Here is an 18,325-nt window from a genome sequence, read left to right on the forward strand (position 1 = left end):
TAAAGTTGAACATGCTCAAGCCAACAGCTTCTTTTCTGGGAGTAAGGGGAAGCTCAGCCTCTCAGCACCCGTGGGAGTGCAGGGAGTCCCAGGTGCTCTGTGTCCATGAGCATCACAAGCTCCTGCTGCACCCAGTAGTGACAGAGTTGGTGTCTGGCACATTGAGGCACCATCAATGATTACAGTGCATAAGGTTTGTGGGCAAAACAGATGAGGTTTCTGCAACCTCCCCTGTCAGCTGCATTACTGGCATTTTTCAGTCCTACAGTGTTTCCAAGAAATGCCCTGTGAATTACTCCCAGGACACACTGAAGTGGCTGAAAGTCCTTCTCTCTTATAGAGACCAATTGATCAGAGACAGCCTTTAAAAAATGAGAGCCCCAGAATCATCTTAAAGGATTACAAAGTAAGCCATTGTCAATGTTAGAGGAATGCCCAGGCACGCAAATGACAATTTCTTTGATAAAGTGACTAAGGCACTGTGGCTTTCCAAATGCCGTAAGACTTGGGTTGTAATTACTAGTAAGCTTTGCAATAGCAACGACCTTAGTAGAAGATGCTCAGGCTCTGGTAGTGTTTGTAATAAGAACATCATCTCTTCAGCAAGAAATTTCATCTTTTTTCCCAGTTTGGTCTTTCTGTTATTTAAAAAAAAAAACAGAAATGGAACCATCAAATTCTATTTGCTAAAAATACTCTCCCAATACTGTTATACTAAACTCAGGCCTTTAGGAGTATAAAATTCTCCTTTCTTAAACAAAAGAGCTGATCAAGAAGTACCATCAATGAAAAAGTAGACCTAACCAAAGGGAACTACGAGAATGTAAGAAGGTAAGTCAATAGCACTGTGTTTTTTTCTCCTTTTGCACTAAGCTTGGTTTTATATTGCAATTCTATCCCTCCATTCTATCTTCCCTTCCTTTGTCTTTTTAATGCACTCCTTTTACCCCTAAACATGACCTGCAGGTACAATCATACAATTAATTGCAATTGAGTTGCACTGATTTAACTAATTACTACCTATCACGTGTGCCACCTAAGCCAGTGTTCTCCATTTTCCTCATCACACCCCAACTGTGAGACAAAACATGTCAGACAAGATGATTTGGGTAACCCAAGATGTCTGAAGACGTGCTTTATGCTAAAGCTGGTAGTAGGATAATTTCAGTCATGCAGCCAGTGAGTAGCATCTCATATGGGTTACACACCTAGTCACATCTGTGACCTCAAGAGCTCTCTGGACGTGAGTTTGTTGCTTGTCTGGAGCATGCTATGCAATGAAGCAGTGACATCTGGTTGGTGTTTTCACATGTGGCTTGTGCAGAAATAATTAACAACGACAACACATCTGCAATATATTACTCCTTACTCTGCCACCTAGTTGACTGATGCAGAAAGGGCCAGTGTGACCTGAAAGAAAAGGCAGATCCTGCCAACTAACAGCAAGAAATGGTCTATTTTAACACTCAAGCTTGAAACGCCTCTGTGAAGATGTTGGTCACATACACTTCACCTCTGAAAATGATGGAAACTATATAAAGATAAAATCACTACTGCATTGGAGCAGAAATGACAGTTTTGTCACAGCAGTCCATCTCTGAGCCCGCCTACTATATATAAAGATGAAAACCCCTTTACACAAGTCAGATAACAGCACAAGATTTCCCCCTGACCGCAGTGGTTGATCGACTGATGGTCTGCATAGACTGACAGCCTCTCTCATTTTCATTTTAGCAAAACAGTGTGCATAAACATTGACTTAGAATTGTCTCATCTTCAATTTGATCATGGTTGATTGGAATGTCTCTGTCTATAAAGATAACAGAATTAGTAGTCCATTAGTCAAGCAATCATGACTTCTATTCCAGCTCCTGTACTGTGATTATTTTGCTGTATCTGACAATCTTTCCACAGCAGAGGAGGCAATATGATTAATATCTTGCACAAGTTTGTTCTTTCAACTTATCCCTGCTAGGACAGCAGTGTGTGTTTGAGGAGTCCCTTCCAGACTTTCACTCCCTCTCTTTTTAACTTGGTGATGTATATGCAAGAACTCAACTGCAGATAACCAGATATAACCAGTTGCTTTGCAATGTTTTCCAGTTAATGATTTTCTGTCAAACCAAGAGGACATACCAAGTAGGTACCAACAGCTCTTGTCTCTGTCAATCTTTTTATTAATTACTTGGTGGATGAGCTAGCGAGTGCGCTTCTAAAACCACCAGCAGGCACTGAGCTGATTAAGTCTGCAAGCAGTTGGAAGGTGTACTGGTTTCAGTTGGGATGGAGCTCATTTTCTTCACAGTAGCTCACATGTTGCTATGTGACAACTCAAGGGTAATAACATACCCTGTTTTAGTTATGACCGAGCAGTGCTTGCACAGCGTCAAAGTCTTTTCTGTTTCTCACGCTGCCCTGCCAGTGAGTAGGCTGGGGGTGCACAAGGAGTTCTGAGGTGATACAGCTGGGACAATTGACCCCAACAGACCAGAGGGATATCATATGACACTTTGCTCAGCAATAGTGGGGGAAAAAGGAAGAAGGAGGGGTATTCAGAGTGATGACATTTGTCTTCCCAAGTCACCATTCCACGTGATGGATCCCTGCTGACCTGGGGATGGCTGAACACTTGCCTGTCCACTGGGAGTGAAGAACGAATTCCTTGTTTAACCTTACTAGTACGTGTAGCTTTTGTTTTAATTATTAATGTGTCCATGAATTTTCTCACTTTTACGCTTACAATTGTCTCCCCTATCCCCCCGTGGCAGGGAGTGAATGAGTGGCTGTGTGAGGCTAAGCTGCCTGCCAGGGTTAACCCACGACAGAAGGATAAGTGGTAAGAATTTAGAACAATTTCCCACTAACGGAGAAATGATCCCAATCACCATGGTGAAAGCTGAAAAGACAGGCACAACATGCTACTGTTAGGAAGGAGAAATCAAATGCACAGATGTAAAATGAGGAGTGACTGAACAGCCAGCAGCTCTGCAAAAGGGGACACGAGAGTTACACTGGATCATTAACTGAGCGTGAATCAAAATGCTGCTGTGAAAAGTGCGAACATCATCTGGAAACATTAACAAATATCCTATATGTCAGCCATGGAAAGAGCTTATTCCAGCCTAATTGTCACTAACAAGGTCTCAGCAAAACTCCACCTTGAGGCATTGTGCTTTAAGACCCCCAGCAAGCTGAAGACTTGCACAGAGCAGAGCTGAAAGTGTAATGAGGAGCCTAGAAAGCATTGCCTGTGAGGAAAGACTAGGAACTGGTCTCAGTGAAGATGAAAGAAGAGAATTCTTGAGGACTGAACACACTGTTAGTTCTCTAATATGTGGAAGACTATAAGGAGAAATCTGATCAGCTGTTCATACGGAGAAGGACATGAAGAAGCAAGATTTGTTTGTAACCATAAAAGACTCAGGAAGGAACAGGGAATTTTGTGGCCCTAGGAATATGAAAGGACAGGAATAGATTTCAGAATGATCCTAATTTGGATGACTTTAAGAAAAGTTAGAAAGACAGTTGTGGTGCGTGTTGGGCATACATTTGACTTTCTCACAGCTGGTGAATGGAAACTCATCCCAGGACTGTGGGGCCACCATCCTTCCTGCCTTTTCTGTGCCATCTTCCATACTGGCCAGCTGTATCCCTCAGCTGCTTGCATCTAAGCCTGCCAACTAGGAGTATCTGGCTCACATACAAAACTTGTCCAGAAAAAGTTAAAAAGTTGGAAAATCAGTTCTCTCTTTTATGTCCTGATCAAAGCCTAGCTTATGCGTTTCCCTTGCCACAGCAGGCACCATCATGTTGATAGGATCTGCCTGTCTGACCTCCCTCCTCCTTCTGTCTCAGAACTTGAGATATGAAGAATAACATGATGTTGTACAGGAGGGAATAGAGATCTCTGAAGTCAGCAAAAAAACGAGGTAGTTCCAATTTAAAATATACTTCTGAACTGATCATGAATTGGGACTAAAAACTACAGCACAGGAAATCTACTTCACTGTACAATAAGCTAGCCACAGACTCACATTAAATTACATCTCTCCCTGGGGCACCTCATGATGCAGTCCAATGCCAGTCTGCTGCTAGCATGCCGAATACAGTGAGCTGTGAGAGAAGGTTCATATTTTTGCGTCTGTAGACTAAATTTACAGAAATGTATTGGTGAATGCCAACCAAGCAAAATACATGTAAAGAAGCAAAACAACAGGCTGAGTTCTGCCTTTACAATGAACTGGTTTTCAAAAGATTGACTGCTTGACACCCTATGTTAATTGATTATAGACAGCCTGCAGATGTAGTGTCTGAAAAGCAACTTTTGTGTGGTGTACTTTCTGAATTCCTGAGACTGGATTTTTCTCCAGAAGGAAGGCATAATAAGAGCATGATTTTTCAGTCCTTCAGAGACCAGCACTGACTCCCATGTCTTGACTTGGTCTGAAGGGAATTACTAGATGCTTGAGATATTCAGTCAGAAAAATAACAACCCAGGCTGACTTTAAAGTGGCTTTACCATTTGGCAAAAGAGAAGCTGAGGGCTTGTGAATCTTTCTGCTGCTACTGCAAAATGAAAAAATAACCCCAAGAGTACCAAATAAGATTAATATCCCTTTGCTATAACTTGGTTATGCCCTTAAGTTACGTGATAAAAACATAAACATGTTGTGGATATCTGTTCTCTGTTATATCGTGGTGTTCCTACAGTACCGACTTTTGTCAGAAACTGCAACTTCATTTAGTTTATGTAATTCTTCTAAGGGCTCACTATTTCTGCACTGACACTAGATACTTTAAGGCACCTATTATGAGTAACTACAAAGAAAAGCAAAGAAAAATACCAGTACTTGTGTGAATGAAAAAAAGAAACATGGGCACTGAAAAGTTGATTATAGCCAGTTTTCACAGGAAAGTTCAAACCTTGTCTTCATAAAACAACTGCATTGGCCCTTAAGATACTTGTACCTCAGTAAATAACTTCTATCTTCTCTTGGTGGTTTAAGACTGCCTGGCTTTTGAATTCATACTTGGAAAACCACTATAGAAAGCAAATGAGTGCTGGACACATGGGAGCCCAAGATGCCTCCAACTCTTGACATGTTGCAAGGTGTTTCATTGTTTCCAAGGCATCCAGTTTCCTACTGTGTTTTTCTGATGGAATGATTTCATCCTGCATGTCTATCATCCTGGGAATTGTGGGCAGTTGCAACCCCATGCCATCTCTGTGTGTTACTGCTCCAAGGCAGAAAGCAGAGGACAGGGACAGGCACAGCATTCTCATTGTTGGGCGTTTTTCTCTTGTGGTTTTTTTTTTCACCTGCGCACATGAATTGGGAACTTGATGTTATGAAGGAATGTATGATCAAAACATGTTCTTCAGGAACAGGGCAGGGACAGGGCAAGAAGCTGTGATGGGATGCTCAGCTGCAGAGTTTTGTGGTCTGAGGTGGAGACTGCCCTCTATGATCCTTCAACAGCTGGAATGTGTCAATGTCTCCCATTGATAGCACAAGAGTGCTTACATTTCACCCCACTCCAATCCAAGGGGATGCTTGCCATCCCTTCCCACAGCCTGGCCCCATCCAGCCATCTGGTCCCGCGTGATTCCTTCTGCAGGCAGGGGAATGCCATGGGAATGCCAGTGCTGGGATGCTCACACGCAGACATGCACATGCACTTGCGCACACACACGCCTCCAGCCTTCTGCTTCCACTGCTCCTTTGCATGCTCTTTCTCTTGTCAGTTCTACTTTCTACCCCAAACAGCAGTAAGGATTTAGTAAAAGCCCATGTGTCCTCTGTGTTATAAAATTAGGTCTCTACAGGTGCCAGAAGAATGCTATGCCTTGGCATCCAAATAGTTTTGTCTCCAGTCGGTAGATAAACTGAATTTCCTCTTGAAGCTAAAGCACTCTCCATCTTCTCTTCTCCTGGATCTACTTTCCCTTACAGTCTCAGAATATAGCACAGAACCACTCGAAAATGCATTAGAGAAATCCACTGCGGACACTTGAGAAATCCTGTGACAGCACTATGAGGCAGATAAGAAGAGGAGGGGGGAGAGGAGAAAGAAGAGGAATAGCTTTCGGAGACTGCTTGGCAGAAAAGTCAACACTTGAAATATCTGTGGGGAGTTTGAAAGCATTTCCTAACATCAAAAATGCGAAGAAGAAAAAGAAATTTTGATCAATGGCTTATTGCCCTTGATCTAAGCAAAAGAATCCTAGCCAGTCAGAAATAACAGAAATCTGTTTTATTGTAAAGCTGAAGTTTTCTATGTTTTGACAGCTGGGGCTCATGCTTTTGGCTGGGTTATTTGCCAGCCTTGAAATATTCATCAGCAACTTGCCAGGTTTTTGTCCTTTTAAATTGAACACTAACGATGAAGAAGGTGCTGGGGAGATATTAAGCACAAGTTCTCTGCCCTAAAACAGAACTTTGTGGCCTAAATTCACATGACCAGAAAAAGAGGTTTCCACTCCCTTGCCAAGTTTCTGGTGTATCACTTGTTGGTCAGAGAGCCAAGATGTGCTCTGTGAAGCATGGGAAGCAGTGACACATTTGTGATGAAGACAGCCCCCTTGCCTCTGAGAGGAAATGGATTAACAGTATGTATTCTGTGCAGAAGTCTTGAGACAACTGAACTAAAATATTCCAGATTAAAGTGTCCTTACTGAGGAACAAACAGAAGTTAAATGGCAAAGTCCAATCTGACTTGGAAGATGACTGGTGAAATGTTGATGTTGGTAGCTCCAGGACCAACTCAGATGTCTTACAGAGTACTCAAGCAAATGAGTGTCACAGAAATTATTCTTTAGCTTTTTGATGAAAACCTTTACGTTATTATTACAATACTGATTCCTTTTAATGCTTTTGATATTTCCATACATGTATTCCAGGAATCCAAATCAGGCTCTTCTGCTCTTGTGCAGTTTGTTCATTCTCATGTCTTGTGCTGCTTTCATTTGGTCACTTTGTAGTTATTGTTCCATTTCATATTTGTACAATTTAGGGGGCTTTCTTAGGTGAACTGGTTACAAAGTGAAAAATATTAAATCGTTTCGTATCTGCTAGGAAGACTGAATTCCTGCTCCAAAAATTCAAGGGCACTTAGATTGACTTCAAGTCTGAAAAATCTACTTTCATCAACTCTGTCCTTAGCCTCCTTTGCTCATCCCAGGGTGACCACTATTTTTGTCGTGTCATTTTATATCTACAAAGTTCTTGCAAGTGCTCAACACTTCACTTTTGAGACCGATCTTCCATTTTCTGGATAAGGAATTCAATTTCTCGAGTAGATATGGAGTGATAACAAAGCCTTTTCACTCAGGGACAAGTTAATATGGGAAGAAGCTGCAATGCAGAGACTTAACAGTAAGGGAAAACCGAAGGTGCACTACTGTGTAGGATCAGGTCCTTCATTCAGGCAGTTTCAGTTCCATCAATTGATAGCTTAGACAGGCAATTGTAATGTGAACTGAGGTCAAAGAGCATCTCAGAGTTTAGAAAGTCCAATTTTCAGTGGACCTTTGATTTAGTAAGACCAGGGTGAGGAACTAAGTATGCAGGTGACAGGTCTGCACTGAGGGATGTTGTCTGGTGGAACTGGACACTAAGCTGCAAATTAGAGGAAGGCAGAGGAAGGCACTGGCAGAAAGGAGGAACAGTGGAGAGTGAAGTCTCTCTGATGATGCCCACATTACCGTATAAAATAAGGCCAGAATTTAGTATAAAACCCTGGTCCACATCCATCAGTCATTGTGGGTTTGGCTTACACCAACTAGCACTCTCCCAGGACAAGGTATGGACATGATTTGGGCCATACCACCTACCAAGACTGTTCTCAATGACCAATCTGGGTACAGTCACCCAATTTTGGGCAGAGAAAAAAGCTTAGAAGTGTGGATGCAAGTCACATAGGGACATTTGCAGGGCCAGAAAATGGGCCTCGGCTTGTTCTTTTTTCTGAAGTATTCCTTAGAGCAAGATCATGCCAAACATATTGTATCATTTGAGGAATGCAGCTATTTTAAGCAGAAGGACCAATATTTGATAAAGCGAGCAACCCTGGTGAGAACAGACAGATGTTTACTGATTTAATATTCATATCCAAAACTGTTGGTGCATGTTCAAAGTCATTTTCTGAAGATGTGCCTCTTGTTATCTTAACATCAGTAAACAGCATCCCAGAGTATTTTCCCATTTGTTGTGACTTGCTTATACATTTAAGGGACACAGTTACTAAATTTAAAGCTGCAAACAGATTTGTTCTCTCAGCACTCTTATGAGAAACATTTAATTCTACATTGCCAATTTTCAAATACTTCTATGTACTCTGGCTAGGTAAAACAGTAAGGAATTGGTGTAACTCAGTGATGAATTAATGGCTTGCTTGCTAGTGCAAGCTCTTATTTTCCTCATTAGCAGATATGGGGCCAGACATTTTGGAAGAGTTTAATCAAAATCCTCATCAAAAGCCAAATGAGTGGATTTTAAAGAAAGTTTAATTACAGTGGTCAAACCACCCAGCATGATTTGCTTGATTTGATTAACGTAATGAGAAGCACATTTAATGAGAAATGCATTAATTCATTCAAACAAGTGGTTTCATCAGAGGTATTAAGCATCAGCTCAGATTACATACAGTAGACACTATTACAGCAAAAATTGACCGAGGTCAAAGCTGTAGTCATGCCATAATTACAAACTCTCAGCTGTAATCTACCAGTTGAACTTGGGCAGTGCTCAGCGTGACTGAAAAAGTGGAGTACTCATTTAAAAAAGCCCCCCCAAAAACATGAGTTTTCTTCCATTCCACAACTGAGATCGCCATCCCTTTCTTTCAGACATTCAGAAAATCTGGGAACTGGGATTGAATTCTCTGAGTTTCAGATGGTTACACAGACAGATATTAGCAAATGATGAAGCAAAAGGACTGATACCTATACATGATACCCCTATTCACCTTTAAAGGAAATGGAGTGTTCCCCATTTGCTCTCTGTTTTATCTCCCTCCTATCCCTGTGACATCTTTGGGACACTCATATTCCTAACCTGGAATATGAGGAGACTTTGGGGGAGAATTATTATTTTCCTTCTCGGGAAGGAAATCCTCTTCTTAGAAAAGGGGAACAATCAGCCTCAAGCTGCCAGTCTTCTTGAGAGAAAGAATGAATCTCCTTGACACCTTGCTCTTTTCAACTTCCTTCTTTAAATTTCTGTTCCTATATTCCAGCTTTCCTGTTTCAGGACCCCTTCCCCATGGGCTTTACACAGCACCCTTCACCTTCACTCTCCCCATTGGCATTCTTTCTCTGATGACCCCTGCTATATCTCCCAGCAGCTGCTGATGCCCCTCTCTCTCCTAAGGTGCCCTGACCACCTCTGCCTCTTTGACTTCTGTTGTGTTTCCTCGCCTTTACTCAGCCCGACCTGTTATTCCTGTAGTGCCTGTAGTACCTTGGTGTGAGCTTCCCCTCCTGCTGCTTTGTGCTGTGTCCGTACAGCTTTGATTTTCAAGTGCTCTACTTCTAAGCCTTCTCATCCGCCTGAGCACTTTTCGAGTACTGTTGCAGAGTGGACTTAAGCAGTATCTATTGCTCAGTCTTTCACCAGCTATCACCAGCTGCTGGCAGAGGAGAGCAGCTTTGAAACTGCTCCCTAAGTGGACAGGAGGCTGGTCAAGGAGCTGAGAAGTGGAACACAAGCCCGGTTGCAGATAGGATTCCGGCAAGTGAAGACTAGCATGGAAGCCATTTTTTACCTCCTGGTGAAGTCAGTAGGTAAATGACAGCAAGATATTAGTATTAAGATGCCTAAATGAATGTGGGATACCAAGGTTCACCTGCAGGTTTGGAAGTTTGGATTTAGACCTTCAAGAAATAAGCTGAAGTAGAAAAATAGAGACATCAAAAAATAGATCTAAGAAAAAAATTCCTGCTGAGTTGGACTTAGCATTATTTCTATGACTTGGAATCACAAGAAAACAAGAGTAAAAATTGGAATCAGAGTCCCTTGATTTTAGAGAAATCTTGGGATATGCTGATCTCTCATTGCTGCACACCAACAGGAAACCATGACATTGACATATAAACATTTGCACAGAGGAAAGCATTAACAGTGATGACCTCACCAGTACACTCAACAAGTCTATTCCAAGGTAAAGAAAATTCCATCTTGGAACAAGCAACACAAGTGCAACCCATGTACAGATATCCTACAGCAGCTGCCCCTTGATGTCATATTTGGCATCTTTGAGTGGAATCTAAGTGGGAAATCATAAAACATAAATTGGCAGAAGAACATATCTTAAAAAACTGTTCCCTACTATCTCCCAGACCAGCCTTCAAGCAGCCAGCTAACCCTGCTAAACTTGTCACCTGAAGAAAACTTCCCAAGGACTAATACATCTCACTACATCATGGTGGCAAATGCAAAAATTGCAATTTCCCTCCATAGCCCTCAAAAGAAACATCTACAACAGAACTGTGTAAACCAATGGATCTTGAACACGTCCATCCCAAATGCAAACTAGTTTCTCCTACCATGCTCTTTATACCATAGTGAGCTCACGCTGAAAATCAGTGTGTGAAAGAAAAACATGGTTAATGACAAGAGGATGTTTCCCAAAACAGGCATTTTCCCTGTGAACATTCAGACCTCATCCTCAAGGGAATCCTATGAAAGAAACTGGAAAGATTAAGCTGGGAATTAAATTAGTAATTTGATGAGACACCAAAAATTCTTGATTCCAACAACAATGCTAATACAATTTACCTCAGATACAACTTGCTAATCTCAGTTTCTCAGGAGATAATTACCTGTGCATTTCTTCCATCCTCTGTTTAGTACAGCTAAAGACCTTATTACCACTTGTTTTGCTAAAATCCCCTCTGTTCCTTTCATCTCAAAGTACCTGACTGATTAATATAATGAAACTGAACTCAGATAAATTGCTTACAATCTTTGCTTATCTGGTAGTTTGATAGCTATGTCCCTGTTTTGGGTTTTTTTTTTTTGCCCCTCAGACTTGACTGGTTTTTCCTGACAGGTGTATTAATAATAGATATTGCCTCTCTCTGCAGATTGTTCTTCTGAATGTTATGACTACTCTCTATTTAACAAAAAAATCTGCCCATCCAGCCTCCACTTGGGAAATACCAAGCATGGTTCCAGTTATGGCTCCAGTTCTGACTCACAGACTCCCTTTTGAACAGTTATATGGCTTTTAGTCTGGCATTATCCAGACTCCCAATTGCTTCGAAGAAATATTTGAGTTTATGCAAAGAATACAAACACAACTCAACTGGACAAATATCAGTCACTACTTCTGAAAGGAAAGGAAGCATCATTAACTCAGTTCTTTCTAAAATGAAAGTGAAATATGACATGGAGGAGATTGAAGAATATATTGTTCAACGCAGGGCAGTTATGCACAACCCATTCCAGTCAAAGATTACAGTTTTGATTGTCACTTCTGATACTTCCCAGGTACTGAATTGGTCTTTGGCAATGCTCATTGCAACAATGTAGTGTATTATTGCTTCTCCCCTTCATCCATGGAGCTTCAAAACCCCATAACTTTGCTTCCCTGTATCCAAATTCAGTTAATTAAAGCTACAGAAGCTTGGGAAAGGTTAACCAGTCTAGGAAATTTCAGTGTGCAGTCCTACATGAATTAAAATACATGAACCTATAGAATAGCATGATATGTTTTAGGAAGTATTAAATAACTCAGTGCACCGAGCTCTGAGGTAATGTGCAGATCTAGCACCTTCTGCCAAAAGCCATACACTTCCTTGGGCTTGCAGAAGTAAAATGTTTCGTTCTGCTTGCACAGCATGCAGTCTTTGATGCACATTTGGAAGTCATTATTTGTAAACAAGTACCTACCAAAGGACTACCAAAATGACTGAGAGACTGGAATACCTCTCTTATGAGAAGAGGCTGAGAGATTTGGGGCTGTCTAGCCTGCAGAAGACTGAGAGGGGGTTGTATCAATGCTTATAAATACCTAAAGGGCGAGTGTTGAGAGGATGGGGCAAGCCTTTTTCCTGTAGCACCCAGTGACAGGACAAGGGATAACGGGCACGAGCTGGACCACAGCAAGTTCCACTTGAACATGAGGGGTAATTTTCTTCCTGTAAGGGTGAGGGAGCCCTGGCGCAGATTGGCCAGGGAGGGTGTCGAGTCTCCTTGTCTAGAGGTTTTCAAAACCTGCCTGGACGAATTCCAGATCAAGGACACATCACCTGATCAAGGTGAACCTGCTTTACCAGAGGACTGGACTAGATTATCTCTAGAGGTCCTTTTCAACCCCTACTATACCATATCACATCTGGGACAGAAGGTCTATACCCTTCTTTGGGGTAGTCTATACCTTCACTGGAAGGCATTCAGAGAAAATTCAAGATAGGATTAAGGAAAAGATTTTGTGAAGTCTCCTTCCTTGAAGGTCTTCAAGACCTGCCTGGATGTGTTCCTGTGTGACCTGATCTAGGTGGACCTGCTTCTGCAGGGGGGTTGGACTAGATGATCTCTGAAGGTCCCTTCCAACCCCTACCATTCTATGATTCTATGATTTTAAAACTTGTATCCTCCATCTTCTGAAACCCAGAGTTGTGACCCTGACTACAGGTGACACCTGCTTCCTCAGCATTACCATGTACAAAGTAAATGTTTAACATATATGTACCAGTCACCACAGAAAAGCTTGGAGAACATCCAAAAAGGTTTTTTTGCAGGTCCAAAAGAACCCAGGCCCCCATATCTCCTCCTCCTACTCAGGTGCAAACCAGGATCTTGCTTGTGGCAAGCAGTTTGTATCAGTGGGCTCTTCTAAGCAGTACAGAGGTAACTCTCAGCATTGATAACACTGGAACTGCTAACACAATGTGAATATTTGGTGAAAGCAAAATATTTGCCATGAATCTAAAGGCCTGGGTCCTTAAAGCAGCTCACCATGCTGTCTTTCCTTAGCAAGGTGCACTCAGCTATCCATCTCACTGCTGGCTCCTAAGAAACTGAACCTACAGTTCATCACACCTACCTCCCAATGAGCCCTATTTAAGGCACTTCTCCCTGTTTGTCTGTGCCACTGCAAATAAAGCTTCTGCAAGAAACTGCATTGTTTCTGCAGCAGTAAAACAGCTCCTGTCGCTCAAGAGCCAGTGCTTTACTTTGCCTCTGGCGCTTGCCCTGGGGCTGGTACTCCTATCAGCCTCTTCCACATAGTGAGCTTCTTACTGGGCCACCCGGTTTCGATGACCAGGAGCACGCTATGACTTCTTTCTGCATCACTGCTAATTTGCAGATCTAGGTGTTTATTGTTGGAGGAAACACACAAATTCAGCCCATCAGTGGCTCAACCTCATTTCCCCACATGTGAGAGGGTAATGCATTGGGGATGGTGGGGAGGAAAGGATGAAGTGTGAAAACAATGTGAAAGAAGGATGCCCAACCGTCAAGTGATGAAAACCATCTCGACCCTCCCAGGTAGTCATAGGGTCCCTCCTTGATTGCCTCATGGGAGGGAGAGGTGGCAGGAGTTGGGGGCACAGCAGGGGTGAAGTGGTCCTTACCTTTTCATTCTTCCTCTCCTCGGGCTTGCCCGTGGGGCCAGGGGTGACAGGGCCACCCAGGGGCCCACCAGTCGCCTCACCATTGAGGTGGGCTGCGCTGACGTTGGGTGGGGTGATGGCGGCGGCGGCGGAGGTGAGGGGGATGAGAGGCCGGGCCCCTGGGGCAGGAGGCTGGTGGCCGTGCTGTGGGGACACAGTGGGGTGAGGCCGGATGGCTGTTGCTGGCAGGCGGGAGGGTGAGCTGGGTGTCCGTAGCGGCGAGACCGTAGCGGTGGGACGCTCTGGGGCTGGCACTGGTGGGTGAGCTGCAGAGGCAAGACAGAGCATGTTTAAACCTCTCCATGCACTGCCAGACTTGGCCCTTCAGTGGTTATTGCTGTCACAGAGGTGCCAGGGCCCAACAGAGAGTTAAGTTCTTAGCCTTAATGCGGGATATCTGTTTGCAAGTGTTTCCAGGTAAATCCTAGAAATCCTTCTCCTGGCTGTGGAAGGCCTCTCTGAAGTCGCCAAAATGGCTGGTCCTCCCTAGCGATGTGACTGGGGAATGGCCTGACTATCCTTGCCCATGCCTGGAAAGAAATAAAAAGCCTACCATGTTTTTAAAATAGCTTATCTGAGTTGTTTGCCAAACCTCCAGGAAGCCTTCCTAACCAGATAGATTTTAGAACAAAACAACATGGGACCTAAAGGGTTATCTCAGATGATCAGCACCAGCCTCACAGAGAGTAATTACAAATGAAGGTCTTTGGTTTCAGCCTTAACAAAATGATCAACAGTACATCACTGAGCTGCACAAGATAAATTAGGCAGAAGTCCCTCAGAGGATTTCTGAGCTCAGCCTTGTCTCTGCCAGCAAAGTCCCTGAGGGACTATGCAGTGGCTTTTAGTCTCGTTGCTCCTGCTGAGCAAATCCTGCCTACAGGCACTAGGAACCAGGAAGAAGTGCTCCTCTGTTTAATGGTGACTGCAACACACTGCTGAGGACAACTCTCTGGGGATTCAGGAATGTCTTTCATGCCCCATATTGCAAGAAGTGTGATAAATCTTCGGGTCTGTTTCCATGATAGTGTTGCGTTTGACTTCCAAGTTTGTTGATTGCTTAGGTGTAACCTACAGCTTCCTTTCAAGCATGTAGAAACCAGAAGCAGACTCCACACTTAGACATTCCCTCACTTAAACGAATCAATAGTAGGACTGTCTGGAAAATGCCCACTTCACAAATGATTGAAAGGTTTCATAATTTGGTTTAGTTCTGCCACAGTGCAAAATTTTAAGCTTTGAACATTTTTCTGAATGCATCCTACTCATCCACCCTAAAACAGACTCTATTCTGATCAGGGCGTTCACCTGGGATGTGAAAACATAGGAACTCATCACCGTACAGCTTTGGACCCTTTGCAACCTGAGCCAGGACAGCTTCACCGCTGAAGTCTAGATGAACTACATCTATTCCTGAAAAAAATCTTTGAGTCCAAGAAATAATCTTTTCATTGATCAAGAAGCATTTTCTGGAAAATTTCTGACTCACTCTGATCTCTGGTTTTCTTACAAGCTCATCCAAAGGATACATTTTTATGCAGGACCAGCTGGAGTTCATTCAATCTATAACTAAACAACAGTGCTAGAACAACTCAAATGACTATTTTCTATTTGTATGGTTAACGGCGGCACCCATTACCGGGGACTAAAATGATAAGGAGTGCCATTAATCATACTCACTACACCAGCTGAGCACTCCTGCCAGGCGGAAATCTCATCCCCCAGCCTTATGTCTTATTATCCAAAGTGATATTGAACATGATGGGCCAGTGATCATCAGATTAGCAGTTCCAAAATTTACATTGTTCTCCCTCACAGTAACTCCCTCACTCTATAACATCTCTTTTTATTAATGTTGCTCGTAGCAAATCAACCAAACGATCATTAATCAGTTTTGAACTTGATGTGATTTTACTGTGTTGCATGAGGAAGGGCCTAAAAGTTGTTATTACAGACACCTTCAAGGCTATTCTTACTTTTAGCTACCATTTACCCCTCCCTGGATTACCAGAAACATATATCGGAAAGTGCAATTCCTCTCCAGAGAGACCAACAGGGCATCACTGGTTATCTTGAAGTAAGTCTCTCTGATTTTCCAGTTTGGAACCTGTGTGATGAGAAACCATTGCTGATAGAAATCTAATTTTTCAGGATGGTTAACTTTGCAGGGTCAAGGTTTTGAACCATAAGTTGCAGGGAGCAATGGCTTTCCTAAATTTAGAGGAAAAGCACAATAATGGAATTTCATCGCATCTACCTGGATGCAGAAGAATGATTTGATAATCTTATTAGGTACATTATTTCTTTTGCATAGGACACAAAGGAGACAGAAAGCATGAGAAGCAGTAAAATAAATGCCCTGAGAAAAACCAATCCTGAGCAGAGCTCTCACATTTTATTCCGTAATTTCATCTGCTTACTGTTACAACGTATGCCTTTGCTCTGGGATCTCTGGATCTGGACTGTGCTGCATCAAACATGCTATTAATTAGCAATGCTCACTGAAGGCTATTTTTGTTCTACACCACTCATATTTCATTTTGGGTGTATTCCTACATTAGTGGCCTTGTGCAAAATTGATTTGTTACTCATGTATATTACAAGCCAACAGAAACATGACTTGAATACTGTGCCAGCTTGCCTCTCTTGGAAAGCTTTTCCAAAAGTCAGTGTACACTGCCCTGTCCTGCAGGATAAGAGACCTTTTGAGGGGCTCTGGTCCACAGGATACTGGTAAGGACATCCATTATTGGGAAAAATACTGACGATCTTGAAAATTTTCCTTTATTTATCCCAGAAAAGGCTTATTTAATTAAAACAACAGTCTCATGCATCTTCTGGAAGGGCTGCAAAAGTTCCCTCTTAGGAGGTTTTGAAGCAGCTCTGTGGTCCCTGGATCACCCTGACTGACAACTCCTTGGCACTTTAAGATGTTGGAGTGACCTGGAGGAGCACTCTTACATCAAGGAAGCTGCTGGAGGTGTAGCACAGCAGCGCCATGGAAGGAAGGTGTGGGGCATGGCAGGTGCGTGTGTCATCTCAATTTCAGAGGGGTCCATCTGCCTTTTGGCATGGGCACAAGAGGCATCAGGAGCACCTGAATGCCTCCTGAGAGCCTTGTCCAAGAAGGAACATTTCTGCCTTTGCATTGTGGGAGTAGAAGGGCTTTTGGAAGAGTGCAACTTGTGGGGAATGCAGCACTTTCTGAACTAGACAAAAGTGGATAAACTGATTATTCCCCAGCGTGACACAAAGGCCCCATGAAGTCCTGCCACTGTTTGTTGAGCAGAAGAGTCTGCACTGTTCAAGATTCAGACTTGCACATATTTGACTATGTTTTCTTCTTTGGTCTGGACTGTGTAGAGGTGAGATTAGACAGTCATAATGGTGCCTTCTGGCTTCAAAAGTCATGAATCCATGACTTACACCACAGTGTCCTACTCATTTGTACCTGCCCTGTTTTGTATCTGAGATCTCAGTTTTCAGCAGTCACAGTCCTTGATCTGCCTTTGTAAACACATGTGCTCACGTTCCTCGAAAATAACAGAAACAAAATGCTTAAAATTTTGCTATAAAGTTCCACCACAGGATTTACTTTTACTTTATTCAACATCAGAGTTGTTTAACATCAGGCAAAGGGAAATAAATTGTGCTTTAGAAAATTGTGCTGTACATCAGAAAGGGAACCGAGAAAGAACAGAGGCTCCCTGGTGTGAGAAGCTCTTATTCCCGTTTCAAAAAGGTGGCAGTATTTTTCAGATCTTTTGCTTTATCACTAACACTGGGTCCCATTCTGCCTAATAAATATCTTTCATCCCTGAAGCCCAATGAAATGCTTCCTAATTTGAAGTAGTGTATTACTTGCCCTATGATAACAGGCCATATTTTTCCGTCAGTGGGCCAACCAGATTCAAAACTGTTAATCTCCTCAGTATGCAGGGTGCTTGCTTTCACTCAGATAAATTGTATAAATATTTGTAAACACTATAATCTATTTCAGCTGTAGCAACATAACAATCTGATAAACACAATGTGGTTCCCAGAGATCAATAGAGGCCCATAAATATTACACGCAAATAAAACATACTCTGTTCCACACTGACCGAGCTGTGACTAAAACGAGAAAGCAAGCTGTGGGATCAAGCAGGTCAGAGAGGCCCTGTGCTCGAGGGATACGACATCAATCCTGGCGCCGCGGACCGCATGGCCCCAGCGGGCAGGCACACATACCCATCTGCATGGCGCTGCGGGGCTGGCTGGCTGCAGACTGGGCTGAATACCTCAAGCAGTTATTCAGCTGCGGAGAGGCTGCTTGTAGCTGGGGATGTGTCTGAGGAGTGGTGATAGGAACAACCGGTCTGACAGCTGTGGTGGTGTTGGTGTGACCAGCGCCAATGGGATGGATGGCTCCTGGGGCTCCTTTTGCTGTCGGAGCTCCCCCGGCTCCACTGTTCCTGAGCTGCCCGGCTCCCACCGGCACCCTGCATGGAGACAAGGCACTGTGTAAGCACACTGCAGAGACCCTCACACCCATTCACGATGCTGATAACAGAAACAGTATGGCCAGCAGGACCAGGGAAGTGATTGTGCCCCTGTACTCAGTACTGGTGAAGCCACACCTCAAATACTGTGTTCAGTTTTGGGTCTCTCACTCCAAGAAAGACATTGAGGTGCTGGAGCACGTCCAGAGACAGGCAATGAGGC

At 43.1% G+C, this 18,325-nt stretch overlaps 1 protein-coding gene across 1 annotated transcript in view; it reads right to left on the reverse strand.

Moving 5' to 3' along the window:
* Positions 1-18,325, reverse strand: part of SH3RF3 (SH3 domain containing ring finger 3) — a 258,831-nt gene that overhangs the window by 26,310 nt on the left and 214,196 nt on the right. Inside the window, exons 7-8 of the mRNA XM_061997231.1 lie at positions 17,852-18,102; positions 13,583-13,887 (exon numbers count right to left, since the gene is read on the reverse strand). Coding sequence (XP_061853215.1) covers positions 13,583-13,887; positions 17,852-18,102 — 556 coding nt within the window. The remainder of the gene's footprint in view (positions 1-13,582; positions 13,888-17,851; positions 18,103-18,325) is intronic.

Source organism: Colius striatus, chromosome 1 (genome assembly GCF_028858725.1).
Source record: "Colius striatus isolate bColStr4 chromosome 1, bColStr4.1.hap1, whole genome shotgun sequence".
Classification (NCBI taxonomy): Eukaryota; Metazoa; Chordata; class Aves; order Coliiformes; family Coliidae; genus Colius; species Colius striatus.